This window comes from Scomber japonicus, chromosome 14 (genome assembly GCF_027409825.1).
Source record: "Scomber japonicus isolate fScoJap1 chromosome 14, fScoJap1.pri, whole genome shotgun sequence".
NCBI lineage: Eukaryota > Metazoa > Chordata > Actinopteri > Scombriformes > Scombridae > Scomber > Scomber japonicus.
Window position 1 is genome coordinate 21,343,062 of NC_070591.1, and position 18,803 is coordinate 21,361,864.

The following is an 18,803-nucleotide window of genomic DNA, read 5'->3' on the forward strand; positions in this document are numbered from 1 at the left end:
TAGAGAAGAAGACTAGAGAAAAGTCTAATTTACCCTTGTTTCTTTAGTTAATTAAAATTACAAGCTGCAGTATATTTACAGCAAACAGTTGATGTGACTACTGTTGGTAATAATAATGTGACATCCTGATTACTTCCTCCCTGCTCTTGGTTCGAAGAAAATGGTGTTCAGTGAGAATTCAGAAATGTGATGCCCTATCTAATGGTGCGATCAGCGCAGCGAATGCAAGTCAGAATGATGCGTTTTTATGGACCATTAGCTATGCTAACCTTAATGTTTTCTGTCTTTTTCAAACTACTTAACTCATCCACTATGTCCCTCCTCTCTCTCTGATTCTGTTTATATTTGCTGTTTCTCAGCCTTTCTGTTATATGTGGTTTGTATGCATGCATGTGTGTTAACCATTGTTTGGACTGTCCTGCAGGCAAAGGTCCAGAGACTATTTTTGCGGGTCAGAATGTGAACGATAATGAGTGGCACACGGTACGTGTGTTCAGGAGGGGCAAGAGTTTGAAACTGACCGTAGATGATCTGCCGCCTGTGGAAGGTACTTCTCAAACTCCATTCCTGTAACTGAGTAGTATGTTTCTCCTGTACATGTTTATCTTCCATTACACTTGTTGGGCTGTCATATTCTAGGTAAGACACATGTTCTATTACTGACAAAAAAAGAAGAAACAGGACTTACTGTGTATTATACTAGAGTGTGCTCTGGTAGGTTTGATATTTTGCAGGACTTATTTTATGCATTCCTTAAATTTGCCTGGCAATATATCAAACTCGTTCTCTTATAAAACGATGTTCAATTAAGATGACTTGATAACCATTAAATCTAATACCCAGTAAAAACAGCTTATCGTTGTCATTATGGGAGAATGCACTCCGTTTAGGTTATGGCATTGTTCATTTTAGAACAAATATTTAGTGTGAAACTGGTCTGCTTTGTTCACTGTCAGCAAATAGAAACTGTGAAAACATTTAGATTTATTTTAAGACCTTCATTATTTTCATTTTGTACTTGTCTGCATAGTAACTTGTGCAACAATACTATCTAATGTACAACTGCAAGAGAGTAGCTGATGTAGCTGAAGTTTTGCTTGCTTTGACTACAGTCTGAGCAGAACTTTGGAAAAGACAAAACATTTTAAACTGTGCGTCTATTCATTTACAGTTATTGTTGTGCTGTGTTTGCATCATAAATGTTTAAATTGTCTCCTTCTGAAATTATTATCAGGCTTCTTCATCGACATCCTCTTCAATTGTCCCTCCCCTCAATAACACCCTTTCTCCCTTCCCATTTCTGCTGATCAAAGGTCAAATGGCGGGTGACCACACCCAACTGGAGTTCCATAACATTGAGACGGGCATTGTGACAGAGAAGCGCTTCATGACCATGGTGCCGTCCAACTTCATTGGCCACCTCCAGAGTCTCTCCTTCAATGGCATGGCCTACATAGACCTCTGTAAAAATGGTGACATTGATTACTGTGAACTCAATGCCATGATTGGCTTCAAGAACATCATTGCTGACCCTGTCACCTTCAAGTCCCGCTCCAGCTATGTGACCCTCACTACTCTGCAGGCCTACTACTCCATGCACCTTTTCTTTCAGTTTAAGACCACCTCCTCCGATGGCCTCATCCTGTATAACAGTGGGGATGGAAATGACTTCATTGTGATAGAGCTGGTCAAAGGGTAAGTGGATACCAACGGCAAGTATGATTGCAGAAGCTTTGACCGATACAACTAGAGTACATCTGGTCATATTCACAAAAAATCTGCTTTGTTTATTCTGTTACATCTTCAAGCACATTAACTGAGCTTTGTGGATCTTAAAATAGTAATCGTTAAGCATTGCCTTACCGTTTTAGTAGATTTGGTTCTCTGTTTGGTGCAAAAGTCACTACTGTGGTGTTCTTGTATTGCACTGGCCAAAAGATCCCCTGTCAAACAGACAGTATAGCCTGTCGAGGACGTTTGATTTTGTGTAGGTCTTTATTCATCTGTGGCTGCTGTCACATGCTACAGAAAATACACAATACCGTAGTTGTTGGAAACACCTGTTTGCCACCAAAGTGTAAAGACCAGCAAATAAGGAAAGCAGACGGCTTTAAACTATGTTGAATTAGTTTTGTATGAGTAATGCATGGTGTTTATGTAAGAATCTCTATATAATGGATTCAGGTTTTAACAATGCAACTCTTTATGCTACATGACAGTTTCCAAACTGAATATAATTTGTGGCAGATTTTAATGCCATTACTATGGGAATTCTTTCTTATCACCTCTATGCCAGAATATTTACTGAAAGAGCTTTCGGCTATTACTGTTCTTTTTAATCTTCATGAAGGCACAACAAATACCCAACATAAAAGGGAATCAACTACACAAGGGTACATTTCCTATTGCTAAAATGCAGCTATAGAATGACCTTCTTTTAAGTAATGCCTGAAGTTAAAAGTATTATTCAGTGAGCAAACATTAAAGTCAAACATTTTAATTAAAATGAGCATGCAAATCATAAACTGCCTGTAGACCAAAGAATTTAAGACCAATTTGTTCAGCACAGCCCAGAACCTTTGTTAATTCTGCAACCTGCCAATTATATATCCCCCTTTAAGACAGCTGCACTGTCTGATACTGTCATTTCTACACACGAATGAACACACACACCAATACCAACAACATTCACTCGCTCCAGTTTTCAGAAGTTCATTATATTTTTGCTCCTCCATAATTGTATCATTTACATTATAGTATGATGTCTTCTGTTTGCTAATCACTTAATGACATGTCAAATGTGATAAAACAGTGTCACAATTTCTAAACTTTCCATTTCTCTCTGTGGTTGACTTCACTCATGTTGTTAAATACACGTTTCCAGGTACCTGCATTACGTATCTGACCTGGGAAATGGAGCCCACTTGATCAAAGGCAACTCCAACAAGCCCCTGAATGACAACCACTGGCACAACGTCATCATCTCCAGGGACACCAACAACCTCCACACTGTCAAGATTGATACCAAAATTACCACGCAGACTACCACAGGAGCAAAAAACCTAGACCTGAAGGGTGTGTATGGATAGTGTATTTTTATACTTTTTTTAGATTGCATTAAACTGGGGCAGCAGTGCCCTAGAGATGAGAGAAGCTGGTTTGTGACTGATAGTATTCATCCCAAATGGTTGCACCAGTGGGATAAATACTATTGGGGTCAAGTCAAGTCAATTTTATTTATATAGTGCCAAATTATAACAGAAGTTATTTCAGGGAACTTTTCATATAGAGCAGGTCTACAATATTATTTACAGAGACCCAACATTCCCCCATGAGCAAGGAAAAGTTCCCTTTTAATGGGAAGAAACCTCCAACAGAGTTGGGCTCTGGATGGGTGGCCATCTGCCTCTACTGGTTAGATTGAGAGAGAAAGATGTAGAGGAAAGAGAGCTGACACAGTGCAAGTCCCACATAGAGATATATAGCAATAAGAATAAGAATAATTATAGAAGTGGGTGTTGAGCAGGATCACAGGGGAAGTCGGTGATTTGCAATCACAGATCCAGATTCAACAACCCCAGTCGCAGAAATACCTGCAGAAAGCAACATGAGGAGAGAGGAGAGAGACAAGAAAGGACAAAACTACGGAAGAGAGAAGATTCAAAGTTAGTTAAATGCATTAAGCATTAAAGCGATGGTTCAGCGTAATTTTCAAACTAGCATCATATGCACCATGACGTCTATCTAAACACCCCCTCACCCCCTTTTTTTCCCTTGGTCGCAAAAAGCCATCAAGTAAATGTTTTTTTAATAAACTGCTGGTGTACTTACAAACTTTTCAATGCATCAAATTATGAGTAAAGCCCCTATTTGTACTACTGTAGAAGTTTGATAACAATCCAGGCATTAGGGGGGTAATTTACGAGATACGCTGTTGGTCCCATTAGCGCCTGTACTTAGCCATAACCCTAGCTCTAACTCCACTAGTTTGCAACCAAGGGAAAAAAAGGGACGAGGGGGTGTTTAGATAGACATCATGGTGCATATGACGCTACTGTAGGTTGAAATTACATCGAGCCATCGCTTTAAGTAAAATGCATTAGGGGTTGAGAGGAGGTCAATACATCATGGGAAATATCCCTGCAGTCTAGGCCTTTAGTAGTATAACTAGGGGCTTTAGCCAAGGCAAGCCTTGGCCAGCCTAACTATAAGCTTTATCAAAAAGGAAAGTTCTTAAACATAGAGAGTGTGTCAGCCTCCCAGACCCACAGTGGAAGATAACCCTGAAGACCTGTCCTCCTATTCTACATTTGGAGACTCTAGGAACCACAAGTAAGCCTGCATTCTGGGAGCACAGTGTTCTTGTGGGGTAACAGGGTTCTATGAAATCTTCAATATATGATGGTGACTGTCCATTATGGGATTTGTAGATGAGGAGAAAGTTTTTAAATTCTGAATTTTTGCAGGGAGTTAGTGCAGTGAAGCTTAAATCGGAGACATGATCGCTATTCCTAGTATTTGTCAGTACAAGTGCAGCTGCATTCTGGATCAGCTAGAGAGTCTGTAGAGACTTGTTAGGGCAGCCTGATACTAAAGAATTTCAATAATCCAGCCTGGAAGTAACAAAAGCATGGACAAAAGCCTGCATCATTTTGAGACATGATATACTTGTTTTTTGAAACGTTACATTGGGGAAAAAAGGCGGTCCTTGAAATGTGTTTTATGTAGGAGTCAAAGGACTTATCCTGATCAAAGATAACTCCCAGATTCCTTATGGTGGCGCTGGAGGCCAGCAGCACCTGGCTCTCTCTCATCATTACCACCACTGAGGTGCCCTTGAGCAAGGTACCCATCTGTTCAGCAGCCAACATCAACAGTGTGTGTGTAGCAGATAGTTCATAGAAAAAACAATTCATGCTCAGCAGACGTACCTTAGATAAAAAATATTTGAAAGAATCATCTGCAAAAACCTGTATAACTTGAAAAATACTGACATAATTAGAGCTCAACTGGGAACACTGTTGGAATGTATTGTTAATAAATATTACAGTACTAATGTATATGGCAAATGTCTTTATTGCGGCATGAAAAAAAATATTGATAATGTACAAATAAATGTCAGAAATCACACCCAAATTAAGGACTGATAATAATTAACTTCCTGTGCTCCTTCACTTGCATAAGAATAGTTTTCTTATTAAATATAATCCAAACTGTCTATGCAAGCAACTATAAAGCTGCCTAAAAAATATGTACTTTTCAAGACTTTAAAGTACTGTAACATGCATATGTTGTGTTTGGTACCATATGCTATGTCCACTAGGGGTCAGTATTGTCATATTTCTCAACTCTGTACAGGTAACCTTTATGTTGGCGGGGTGGCTAAGGAGATGTACAAAGAGCTGCCCAAACTGGTGCATGCCAAGGAGGGTTTTCAAGGTTGTCTGGCATCGGTTGATCTGAATGGGCGGCTCCCGGATTTGATGTCAGATGCTCTGGACTGTGTGGGGCAGATAGAGAGAGGATGTGAAGGTGAGTAGTGTCCCAGCTCTCTCTTAGACTCTGTTGTTAGTTACCCATTGTTGTAAAAAGTTGTTTTGTTTTGTTTTTGTTTTTTTTTGTCCCTGAGAGTTTACATGGTGACACTGAAACTCTTGGTTTTATTATTGATAGATGTCTAAAAAGCAAGATGTTCCATTATGGACTTTAAGGGACACCTTTTTCCCCTCTGATTTCAGTGATAATCTAGAAAACCTTTTTTTTAAATGTTCTTAATTGTTTTGGTTTTCCCTCACAGATCAGATCTATCTCAGGGGGTCATTGTGACGCATGTCACAGAGTACTGCATTGTTGCTTAGTCTTCTCAGTCTCATGCTTGTCCGACAAGGACACACATACACACATAACACACATTGTAAAGCACACCCACCAAGGCACTGACTCTGCCAACCTGTGGCACATAATTTAACATCCATAAAGTGTGTTAGTATTCTGTTAGAATGCATCAAGCTCTGACACTCCTCCACAGGCAATCATTTCTGTTTCACTTGGCCATAATCTGATTATTCTCTCCGCCATATTTGTACTGCCAGTGTTATTTCCCATTTTATCCCCATTCTGTTTTGCTCTATGCATGCTTGCTGGATCTGAGAGTTTGCCAGAAGCAATCCTTTTGAATTATGTATGAAGCCTTTGTTGCATGCATGAATATAATTTGCCCAGTCTAATGTGTGCACCACATCCAGAGACAATATTTGATTTATTTTTCAACGTCACTCACTTAGTTTAATTTTGCAATTCATCCACTTTCTTCTATTGAGTACGCAACTTTTCATGTTCCAACATTACAAATGTAATCAAATTCAGCACCCTGTGCGGGTCTGTCGAACTTACTGTTTTCATTTTGTGCCACACAATCAATGTTCACTCTCAATGGAAAATGACTTCTACGATAACACATTAAGTGAGTAGTGGTGATGGAGTCAGTAGGTAGAATTGGTGTTTAAATAATGCAGGGGTCAATTCAGAATATGCACGAGAAGAGATTGCTTCTTTATCACTTTAAATTTTACTGAACATAATGGATAAAACATATCCACTTCCCACAATAATGACGTAACTACTACACATTTTTATTTCATATTGCTGATGCCATTTTGAGAGTCATTGCTTTTACAGTTTGGTTTAACCTGGCCTCCGTTATACAATATAATTTCCCCCCTCTGGCTCTTTCTGAGGACAAACATCCACGTCAATCTTCCCTCTCTCTCTCTCTCCTACTTCAACAGTTTCTGTTTCTGTTATTCCATCTCTGACTTGGTGCTTTACTAACAGCTGGTATAATTTGCCTTTTCCTTTCCTATTATTTCGCTGACAAAAGTTGCATTGATGAAAGCTGACTTGCAAGGTAGATAGCTCTGTCTGTTTGATACGGAGTCTGATACCTACCTCCCCTCCCCCCACTCCTTTGCATTTGCAATGCCTCTGCCCCCACTCCCCCCCACTTCTCTCTACCTCCACACTTTCCACAACTCCCTGAGCAAGATGACTGCCTAGTTTGCCATTTACCCACCTCCATACAGAATGGGCTTTAGTCCCATAAGAATACAAGGACCATTATCATCTTGTATCAAGGTCTATGGGGCTCACATTTTGATTTGCACTCACACATTGTACGTCATTTTGATTGGACATAACTTAGGTTTGGTTATGTTGGATTTGTTATGTATGTTTCCCCACATTTTTTGTGAACGTACACTACATGTGAGCTACAGTATATTACAGGTTTGCATGGTTTATTATAGCCAGCATAACATATGACGTGTTTTTTTTCTGCATGAATTTCTTATTTTAAAAATAGTTTATTTTTATTTTTATTGAAACATCATTTTTTATGTTTCACATGATATTAAGTAAGTCCCATGTTTACCAGTGTCATATTCCTGTTATAATATTCAGTCTTTTAAGGTTTAACAAAATGCTGAAAAGCAAATAGCACCTCTAGTCAATAATTCAACTTCATTCGGCTGCATTTTCTTAATAATAAATAAGAATATAACTACATTATAGTTACTGAGTTTGTAATAAACATTAAATTGAAACTGAATTAAATTATATTCTGTCATATGTTACAGGTTATTGTTAATAGAATCTAAAAAAATATGATTTTATTTTTTAAATTGTTTACAATTCTGACATTTTTATGCCATTGCACATCTGGTGTATCATTGTTTATTCATAAAATAAGTCAAGTTAAATTAGAACATTACATTTATGACACATTAGATTATGATGTGAAAAATTTGGCAAACAATCAATCAGATCATTAATGTACCATGTAGCTATGTGCAAGTTGAATTGATTTGTATTTATAGTTGTGTTTTTGGAACATCTGTAATCATGTGTTTGTTTTTTCTAAGAGCAAAATGTACAGTATGTATTGCATTTAGCATTTTTTCAGCCTTGAGTGGGCTACAGCAAATGCTTAAACTATTAACCAGTTACCATAGCTACTCCAAAGGGTGAGCAGAAGTGGCCACGGCTGTAGCTACACATTATTCAGGAAAAAAGGCAGCATATGAAGAGGAGATTGTGATGTATGCCTCTATTCAACTGTTCAACATCTTTTTTTCAAATCTCACAAGAGTGAATAAATACATATAAAATAAATGCACATATCATTTGGATTATGTAAGTGATAGGGATTTGATAGATTCATGCATGTAGGAGTACATGTATCATTATGTGATGATCTTTAGCATAAGTACAGTGCAAATGTCATGATTAATAATCAGCAAAAATAATAAAGGTGGTCAGAGTACAATTCTACTACAAAACAATACTGCAATGAAAAAAGACATGATTACATTTTGATTTATTTGATTTAAACAATGTAAATAAGTTGCCAGCATCCATCCATACTAACCCTTTTCCATTCCATTAACATTCCTCCACCAGCTTAATTAGCATCGCTGTCATTCAAACAGTCAGTACTACAGTCCGTACAGCTGCATTCTTACTGCACATTGGCTCAGACTGACCAGCTGATTGATGGGTTGGCAGAGAGGATAGAAGAAAAAAACAAGAAGATTAGACACATGACTGTAAACACACATTGAAATTCTCTCAGGCTACTGTAAAAGCACAGGGGTAAATAAGGTTCCTTCTGCTAAAGAACTGATATGTCTTATGGTCCCATTCATGGTAATAGTATGCGTCCTGATCACACATCATCTCCACAAACTGTCTGCTGACAGTTTGAAGAAAGCATATCTGTAATATAGTGTTCACTGTTCATTTATGGCGAAAACATAATCAAGTAACCTCAGATCTAGACACATTTTAAATACACACCTCTCTACATCTAGAAGCCAGATGTAAATGGAGATGCAATTTAATGCATATTTAACATATTGTATTTTGCGTTCTTAAATCTCAAAAAATAAATTATATTCATTTCTAATGACAGTTTAATCCAAACATTAAAATAATTATAATAACATTATAATAATTTGAATTTATTTCAATACCTCAGGTGTTCTTTTTATGCCTTTTTGTCTGTGGCTGAGGTTTGCCTGTCTTTATATTCTGAATAAAATAAATTCATAAAGGATTCAGGCAGTTGGCAATCTGGACATTTGCAGCGATTTTGTAGAAATAACATGATTAAACGCGCTGCTGTTAGTGTGTTTGCATAGCATATGCATATTTGTTCTGTATATGCTTAATTCTTTTTGCAAAAGGCTGTTTTGTTTTGCGTGCCATTTAATTTCACTGTAGTCAAGCTACAGACTACTTGCTTATATTATCAGAGTCTGCTCACCCTGTCACTATTTGTCTCCATGCTCAGGCCCCAGCACTACATGCCAAGAGGACTCTTGTGCCAACCAGGGAGTGTGTCTCCAGCAGTGGGAGGGCTTCAGCTGTGACTGCACCATGACGACATTTGGAGGACCTCTGTGTAATGACGGTAGGATTCCAGCTCCTGCTTCTTAACTCTTTGAGTACAACTAGTTTTTGCTTTTTTGTATTGTATTTGAGTCCAACAAGTACATAGTAAAATACATTTTGGTAGACCCTGTGCAGTATCTCCATAACAACAGATGATGGGTCTGTGCATTCCATTCAAATCACATCTCACTCATCTCACTGCATTAGATGCATAGATGCTTCCATCTGTTAAGCTAATTAAATGTGTCCAGGAAAATCTTGGTGTCAGACATTTAAAGGTGGGTGTTATCATCAACAGCAGGGCTGTTTTTATCCCATGATTTCGTATTCTAGCTCATTATTGTTTCCTGACTGCATGCTATATGTGTCCTCATGAAGCACACACTTTGCCAGAAATGACTGTGAAATGTGCTTTGTAAGCTTTTAGATCAAAGTTATGGTCCAGACAGACTCAACTGTTTGTGATTGATATATATAGAATACATATTGACACTGCTGTTTTTATGTAGCTCTGCTTTGAATGTTTAATGTCTTCACTGAGAGAGTCGAGAACTGCTGAGACTCTGTCGGGCAGAAACTTCCACATATGTGACATCTGGCTGACATTTTAGTGAAGGCTCTTTAAAGTTTGAGAGATGAACCACTAGAGGGAGCAACAAACATTGTGTTCTGCTAAATAAAACATCAAGGCAAACAAGCAAAAAGCAAAGGCAGACAGCAACAAAAAGATGAATTTAATGCTTTTTACAGTTTCACCAGAATGTATTCTGTTGATGAGCAATGTACTGACCTTTTTCCAATTAGAACACATACACCATAGAAATTCACACAAACTTTGAGCCACATGATGCAGTTTTAAAAGTTCTGTGAAATTAATCTCCTTTAAAGATATTTAAATGGCCATTTGGTTTGAAGGACTGTGTGTCATTAATGTTTAGCGTTTGAGAGAACTACCCTAATGTCTGCTACACCTTTAGGAAATGGGCTACTTTCTTATGCAAAACATGCACAGGGGATTTTGTTTGGTCATTATTTTCTTCTGCGGTGGATCACACAGTAAGGGGTGAATGGGCAAAGTGCTGAACTGCATTAAGGAAAAAAGAACAGAGTGGGCACTCTGGAGATGACACAAAAGCAGAGGAGACAGCACCATAAATGTTAATGCATTCTGTGTCACTTCTACCAGCTTGATAAAACCTCATCTTTTGTTATCAACAAGAAGTGTTAATAGATTCCTGTGCAGCCTTATACCATGAACATATCTGCTGCCTATGATAACACTCAAAGGATTCTTCTGTCCGTGAGACGTGAGTTCGAGAGTAGCTCATCAGGGGCATCTCCTGAACTGTTAACCAGGCTGAGGCTGAGACATTTTTTTAGAAAAGTTATTTTAAATAGACTTCTATGATGTGTGCTGGCTATACATTTATACAATTTATTGGAGCAGGAGGGAGGATTTTGATTTAGCATATAATCAGCACATGAATATTCCAGCCACTTGAATGTCTCAAAATGAGTGCCATATCAGATACCTGCTATGATTAGGCAGATATAATGGAAAATCCTCAAAACTCATAATACAATGGCAATACAATGGCTAACTACTCAGTAGGACAGTAACTTTAATAATATTCTACAAAATGATTGCTGATGGACTTGATATGAACCACAATTCACACTTCTGTGGTACAGATACTAAAACATGAGTATGTATTGTTAACGGATTTTTCCTGAAAAGGAAATATAATGACTGAATTCTGTCTTTTTAAATCTGTATTATCTGGTTAAATTGATTGAGCAGAATTATGAATTCTACTTGATTAGTCCAATTATGTTAACTAGTAGGCCTAACTATGGTCTAATTGTATCAATGTAACTAAGGTAACATGAGTTCTTCATCTTCTATCCAAAACCACATCATTTTTTATAACCATGGGTTGTTGATTGGGAAGACGTTAAGCTGCCAGTCTAAATACACTACAAAGTGTGAGAACAGAACAAATGCAATGGCAGCTTTTTTCCCCTTGTAGATAAAGCACAACCTGATGAGGCAATCTCTGACTGGCCATTGTTCATGATCATTCATGTGCACTTTCACTGACACTGACCTGCAGTAATGTGTCTGTGACACATTTAAATCATTTAGATTTGGTGTTCATGTCCTAGTTGTCACATTTCTTGTGATTGAGCCAACATCTTAAAATAACATTATCAGCCCAGCTAGTAGCCTGAAGTTGTGTTTCATGGAAGCTGTGGTAGGCTCTGACATAATCAGAAAAAAGGGGAGGCACAACTAAGCTATCATTGCTAACGGCTTAGCTGGCTACACAACAATGCAAAGTACTTTAGCTGTGTATAATTATGCTCTGTGCTTTATATTTATGTAACCTGTCACTCACAGAAATTACACAAATTTAAACTTGTTTTCCTGTCTCAGCATGAGAGAATCTTTGTGTCACTGCTTCAGCTTTAACACCTGTACCAGATGAGATTGGTAATCTTTATATATAAAATGTTTCCCCATACTGACTGACCATGTCAGCTAGCTTTTGGCATAGTAGCCTCATCAATTGAAAAATTGAAAGATACCTGTCATATACTAAGCCACGCCATGTACTTTCCTGTCTACCCTCTCTGATTGGTCTTGCCTCTATCTGTTCACTGAAGACACAACATTACAATGGTGTTGTCTTCTTTAGTGACAAACCATTTAAACTGGATAATTATTCAAGGCTGAAGAAAAAATGTTTGTGTCTACAGCTTTGAATTCCCAGACCAGGGGATGCCCATGTAGCTCGTCTTGATCTCAGCCCTCCTCGGCTGGTTTTACTCTCCCTTTCATTCCTCAGACCGTGTTTGGCTCAACAGAGGAGTAGGGGTGTGCTGGAGGTGTTGAGGGATATATTTGATGGCGAACTCCTAGTGAACCTTCCTTGAGCATTATAGAGAGAATAAATGCCGTTTGGAACATTTTTTTTCCTTTCTTCCTGTCATACATATTCATCTCTAGCAGACCCATAGAGCTCATTTACAGCTCTGGGAGCAGAGTGGCCCACAGGACATGTATGCATATATTTTATTTGAGCAAGAGATTTCTATACCCGCTGAGTGTAGTTATTGAAACTGGTCTCAATCTGCCTACTGACCTGACAAAACAATAGGACGGATCATGGGAAGCGATATGTAACCACAAAAAATGTACTCACCATGGATGAACTGAACTTGTCTTCAGAATAGTGATGTAAGACGGCCTCACTCTGCCAAGGAAAATCTATGAGTGGAAAAAAAATGAAGCCAGAGATGTTTGGGTTTTATCTGTGTTGATGGATTGTCATGGGGATAGAGGAGGAGGGAGCGGCAAAAGAACGAGAAAAGCAATTCAGAGGAAAATATCACTTTTTACCAGATATATTTGCATAAGCTGAAATGCAGGCAATTTACAACAGAGCAATGGGTCTCTGAGAAAGCAACTTACATTGGGAGCTTGCTGCATTTCCACATATTTCTCTAGTGGGTAGTCTTGGCACCTTGCCTTCTTACAAGGAGAAAAACTCCATTTCACAGCCCTTGGCCCTACAACATCTACAGCCAGGGTGCATTGTATGACTGTCAGTCCCAAATCATAAGGGAGATTTTATTATATCTGATAGAAAAACACTGTCTCAGTGATCAGCTTAAGTAAATTTAAAATGTAAATCCTTCTGTTCCAAATATTATTTATTGATAATTGTGTGCAGTTCTCTGTAAATCCACTGTTAAGCTGTTTCTTTCTACAAGATTCATTCACTAGATTCAGCTGTAATGCTATCAGTTTGGTTTTATTTATTGTATTTTTTTTTGTTGGTTTGTTTTATGATTTTGGTTAATACATTGTCAATTACTATTTTAGGACTATTAAATGTACATAGACAGATAGCAGCTCTTAGAGTTTTTTTGAATATTTATTTTAAGATGATGATGTGAGATAGTGATATGTTTTTGACTGACAAAAAAAACCCAAAACATTTGTTCATACGTTCTCATTTGATTTAAATGTACTGTATACGCGTGTGTATTGTGTATTTATATAATTTAACCAAAAGTAAATTAGGGAATAAAACATGAAATGATGTATATTTTCCTAATTGATCGTCTACCATCTCAGCTCAAATTACTGCAAAATACTTACACAAAATTACCAAACGCATGGTTTTCTAAATTATATTTTTTTTCTCCTAAGGCCTCAGCTATACCGACAGAAATTGGAGTCAGTGAGTTGGCATAGTAAGCAGATAAAATTAAGAAAAGTGTTTGGGAAGTTGGCAAGTTGAGTGGCAAGTTCTTTAAATCCTTTAAACACATACAGCTTTCAAACTGTTTTGTCCTATGGGAAGATGTGGACTAACATATTGTGTAAGAGAGCAGTTTGTTTTCCTTATTCCAGACACAATTTCAATATCCCATGTTAAAAAAAGTATCTTTAGTTAAAGAAAGGATGAATGTATTTCAGCCTTTGTTTGACTATCTTTTCAAGTATTTCTACCTTTCCTCAACAGTCTGTAATAGATCGAGTGTATTGCAAGTGCCTGTAGCCACTTCTACTTTGCACTGGGTTTCATTTTTCAGAACAATCGACTATTTTCTGACTGTGCTCTGAATGTGTTATGATAAAAGTATTTCAACTTTGCAGTAAAGCGTTGCACCTTTCACTTCAGAATGATTGGCGAAATGATGACACTGATCTGAAAACAATCTTTAGATCATCTTCTCCCCAACACTTCATCCCAGTGATGTGCCAGTACTTGTTTTGAATGAACTATGGACACAGTGTCTTAGAGATATATTTATAGAACCAATTATCCCCACTGGATACCCACAGTCAGTGTAACTGCAAAAGAAAAGAAAAATAAAGCACACAAAGCACAGTGGCCAAGATGAATCAGATTTCTCTCAGTTCGTCATGCATGTCTAATGATTTAGGACTGTTGTGAATGGTGTTAAGCATGCATTTGGTCTCATCTACAAGCACTTTTTGATGCCAGGAATAAATTGGCATGTAGAACACTAATTAGCTATTCCCTGAGACAAGAGACACAAACTGTATATATGTCTATGTGAAGTGAAGTCATTGGTGTTTTTCTACGTTACCATGCAGAAATTACCAGCGCCTTCGTGGAAGCTTAGAGTGAGTTAATATTGCCATATTGCATTTTGTTTTCTCTGTAATGTCTACTGGGGCTTGAAAAAGTGTTCTAGTTTTCATTCAGAAGCTGGCTTGGCTGCCTTGTGTGTGTTTTTATGAGACTTAAACTCTAGTCTAGACCTCCTCAGGGAGTTTGCCTGCAGTGGTCAAGCATCTGAGGATAATGTACAGAGACAAACAGAATGGTGTTTACTGTTGACCTTAAGTGGGTCGAGAAGAGGCTACAGCCACGGGTATGCCTGGCCTTCACGCAATTTTTGTATCGCCTGGTTGCTCTTCTACCCAGTCCTATAGCCAGAGCTATTAGTGCCATGTCAATATTGTATCAACAATGAAGGTTGTGTGTGGGTCTAGTCTCCATTGTCTCTGCCCAAGGGGCAAAGACAAGCTCATCTCATTGATTTCTAATGTGTCAGAGTCATAGCTCATTCTGGTGTGTCTTTGTACCTTGAGAATAACCCGTCTGAGCCCCTGGCTGGTATCTACTATATGATCTGTAGCAAACATTGGTCTGATATTTCTAGAGCACATACAGAAGAAGGTAGAAGGATCCTATTTCTGTCATGTGCCTCCTCTTCTTGTGGTCTAAAAGACAGCGACTCTGTAGCACGCACACTGACATATTTATTGCGTCACTTCAAAAAAGCAAGAATACAAATGAATATTTTAAAAAGGTGCTCAAAATCTAGGAAATCTAAGGAAGGTACAAAAAGAGAAAAACAATCCACAGACTGTATTTTCGTGACAGGTTTGAAGTAAGGAGATGCTATTCCAAAGGAAGTACAGCTTGAAATCAAAATGTGATGAGGAGAATAAATATCAGCATGCTCGGCCATGATAAAATTAAAAAACGAAACAAAAAAAAAACTGTGACAATAAGCACAAGGTGAAACCACTGAACGCTGATGCAGTCTATTAAAGTTATGGAAAGGCATCGTGGCAGTGCTGTAGCATACATCAGTGTTGTCAGAAGCAATACCAATTTTACTATGATTCTCTGTCTCCAGTGTCTAAATTGTTGTAGTCATGTTAGTCAAGAATAGCATAATATAATTTACATGAGCAATGATTTGTCCCAGTTAAGTCTGTTGTAAATATTCAGGTGTGTTCATAGGGTTTCCTTTTAACACAAAATAGGACACTGGTGTTTCAGTTCTGTTGTGACGCTCCTCTAGATTTAGGATGTAGATGAACACACGCACACACCCACACACACACACACAAGCACCCAGGCAGACAAGCAGACAAGCAGCACAGCAGACAATTGTGTCCCATCTTACTGTGCTGGCACGCAAGGATTAGACCACTTAGTTTGGTTTCAATCAATACAAGGAGACTCCCAGTCCAGTACTGAGGCCAAGGGGGGGGTATGAAGCACTGGAGTAAACAGCCTGCTGTCACATCGAAGTAATGTTCTCTTTGCCCTGAATGTGGTCCTCTTTTGATGCAGCTCAGCGAAACAAATCTATGGATCTGAAAATATTTGGGCTTCAGTGTGTATTGAACGCTTGGCCTAGCTTTGAACAGCCATTGTGCCCCAAGACATAAGAGAAGCAGTCTTAAGTGCCTCTGTGTGTTCACTTCAGTAGCCATCCTCTCAAATGTGCTTACAAGAATTGCAGCACCTCCAATATACTATCAGGTGACCATTCTGTGTTATCTTTTGAGAATTTCTGTAAAAATAAAGAATCAATTTCACTACAAAAAGGACAAATGTATGATCAAGTAAGTAACACTCACTTTTAGGTACACATACAATATATACACTAAACATTTAAGATAACAAGAGTCATTGTGGATATAGTATGCTCATATTAACAGTCTTAAATAATACATTTGATGATCTACATTTTTCTCGCTGTCAACAAATCCCATGAATAGACCAAAAACAATGATTTGGTAAGCTTATAATACAGTACAGTATGTACCAGCCCCTGAAACTGCAGCAAATAGGAGGATGTGGATCAGCACTTATTTCTGTTCTGGATAGAAACAAAGTTGGACTATCCCTAAAGATCACTGCTGAGAAACATGGATGATGTATTATTTTTTCCTGTTTTTATTCCTGTTACTTTCAATTCCTCCACTTCTTTCTCATTTTAACTGAATACTAGTGGTCACTATCTGGCCTAATTATTTTCAATAACTTCCTCATGCTGATTGGGTTGAATTTAAATAGGTTTCTGTGCCAAGAAACAGTAGCCATATGTGGATGAAGGCTGTTGGCATGGAAACCAGGTCTCCTATCTCCCCACAGTGGATGTTGTAACATGTCTGTAACTTTGCTCAAGCAGTGAGGTCTCTGCAGGAAGTGGTGTAGAATCACTAACATCTTTTAGCTGGCATGGTAGAATACCGAAGGCTCATAAGTTTGACTTGCACACACAGGCACGACTTAATAGCTCACTTGGCTGATGGTAAACCAAAGCATACAGCTGTGAGGAAGCATGTCACTTGCTTATTATGTGATGTAGCTTCATGCTGGCACAGTAGCATTAGTATGGAGGAGCAGCGGTGTCTGACATATGTCAGATTGCTTCATAAGACCACGCCGCTGTTCATATGGTGTGACAGAGATCTGTTGTGCCCTCAACAACTCAAAATCAGCTGGGGAGGAAGATTTTTTAGAGAGTTTCAGGACAATATTTTTGTGTCAGTGAACAGCATGCGGTCAGATCAGATTTGAACACAACTGCTGCACACATTTAGTTGCCTTCATTGTAATCTCTGCTGTAATCAGAGTCTCATCTAGAACTCGTTGCAGTGCAGTGGTGAGAACCCAGTCTTTGAGGTGTTTTTATTAATTGGTAGCCCAGAGGGGCATGTTGACAGGAAATAAGAAGCTGTTGTTTCTCCACAACAAAATACTAATTAAAGTGGTGACTAGAAGACAGAGTGTCTGGTAAACTACCCTGCTGGGCACTGCACTGACACTGTGAATATTCCCCACTCGCATAAACTCAGGCTATTGAACATGACACCCAGGATGACTGCGGCAAGTATCTAAAACATCTCTAAAAAACAAAAGATTGTTTGCTTGTACTAAAGTATTAAACATGTTTAGACTTTCTGTGAATGATTGCAGATGTCATGTATATGAAGATAATATTGATTTTTGCTACCTTGACTTGCAAATTGAGATACTCATGGACATTGTGATTTTCCCAGTGGCAGCAAGGAGCAATGGATTTTGTTTTTCTGTACTTAGAAACAAATAAATATAAATATGTTATTCACTGTATGAGAGAGTACTCAAATTAACAGTATCAGTATGTGCAGAGGCAGAGAAAGAGAGAACTAGATCATTTCAGTATTTCGCAAAAAAAGTAAATTCAATTCTTACTAGTACTACCAATTCAAATACTAACTCAAAGAAAGAACCTTCTACAGTTTAGATTTTGGACATCATACCTCTGATCTGCTGAACATACTGTATGTACAGTATGAAGTTTAAAAAGGTGGATTAGCCTTGGAAAACGTTTGCAGTTTTTGTTTGTTTTGTCATTAATTGTTTTCACACTGTACAGTAGTCTATCATGTAATTATTTGAAAGACTTGCTTGGATGTTCATTTTTATTATTTTAATACAAACTGAAAGGTCAGACAGAGTTCCTGTAATTATTGTCAAATCTATTATGTTCTCAGTGACCTGTCGAGGTTGGTGAGTTAGAGAGCTCCAACTGTGACCATGGCTCTAGAGTTACTCAAACAGGGGCTGCACTGTGACATTGTCATGTTGACAACAAGCCACATGACAAGTCTGATTGAGTATAATTTGCTGTGCAATTAAAGCTTTACATACTCTACATTAAGCCGTCTAAATTTTGAAACACAGTTTTAGTGCAGAAACGATTTGCGTCTAAAACAGGTTGTTTTTGAAGAGACCTCTGCACACAGTGACATATTCAAATGACTAAATCCCTTCCTCTTCATCCTCTTTTCATTTCGCAAATAGCAAGCACCAGAGGTAGTGAGACAGACAGCCCAGCTGACCAAATAATAATATGTGGTTGTGATGTTGTTTGACAAAATCAACATAAATGCAGGTTAATGACAACAGCTGTGCTGGATGATTGCTTATATGGACAAAGTGTGACAGAAAAAGTTAGAAGATATGCAGTTATATTTTCTATCTTTGCTGATTACTCTCCGGAGTGCTGGTCCCTTCCGT

The 18,803-nt window shown here is 38.1% G+C and overlaps 1 protein-coding gene across 2 annotated transcripts in view; it reads left to right on the top strand.

Annotated features, from left to right (window-relative positions):
• The window catches only part of LOC128373367 (neurexin-1a), a 257,924-nt gene that overhangs the window by 121,658 nt on the left and 117,463 nt on the right, over positions 1-18,803 (top strand). The window contains exons 12-17 of one of the 2 annotated variants that reach the window (XM_053333665.1): positions 425-547; positions 1,314-1,695; positions 2,885-3,075; positions 5,359-5,532; positions 6,881-6,907; positions 9,350-9,469. In XM_053333665.1, the coding sequence (XP_053189640.1) occupies positions 425-547; positions 1,314-1,695; positions 2,885-3,075; positions 5,359-5,532; positions 6,881-6,907; positions 9,350-9,469 (1,017 nt within the window). The remainder of the gene's footprint in view (positions 1-424; positions 548-1,313; positions 1,696-2,884; positions 3,076-5,358; positions 5,533-6,880; positions 6,908-9,349; positions 9,470-18,803) is intronic. The other variant, XM_053333666.1, reaches the window with a different exon arrangement.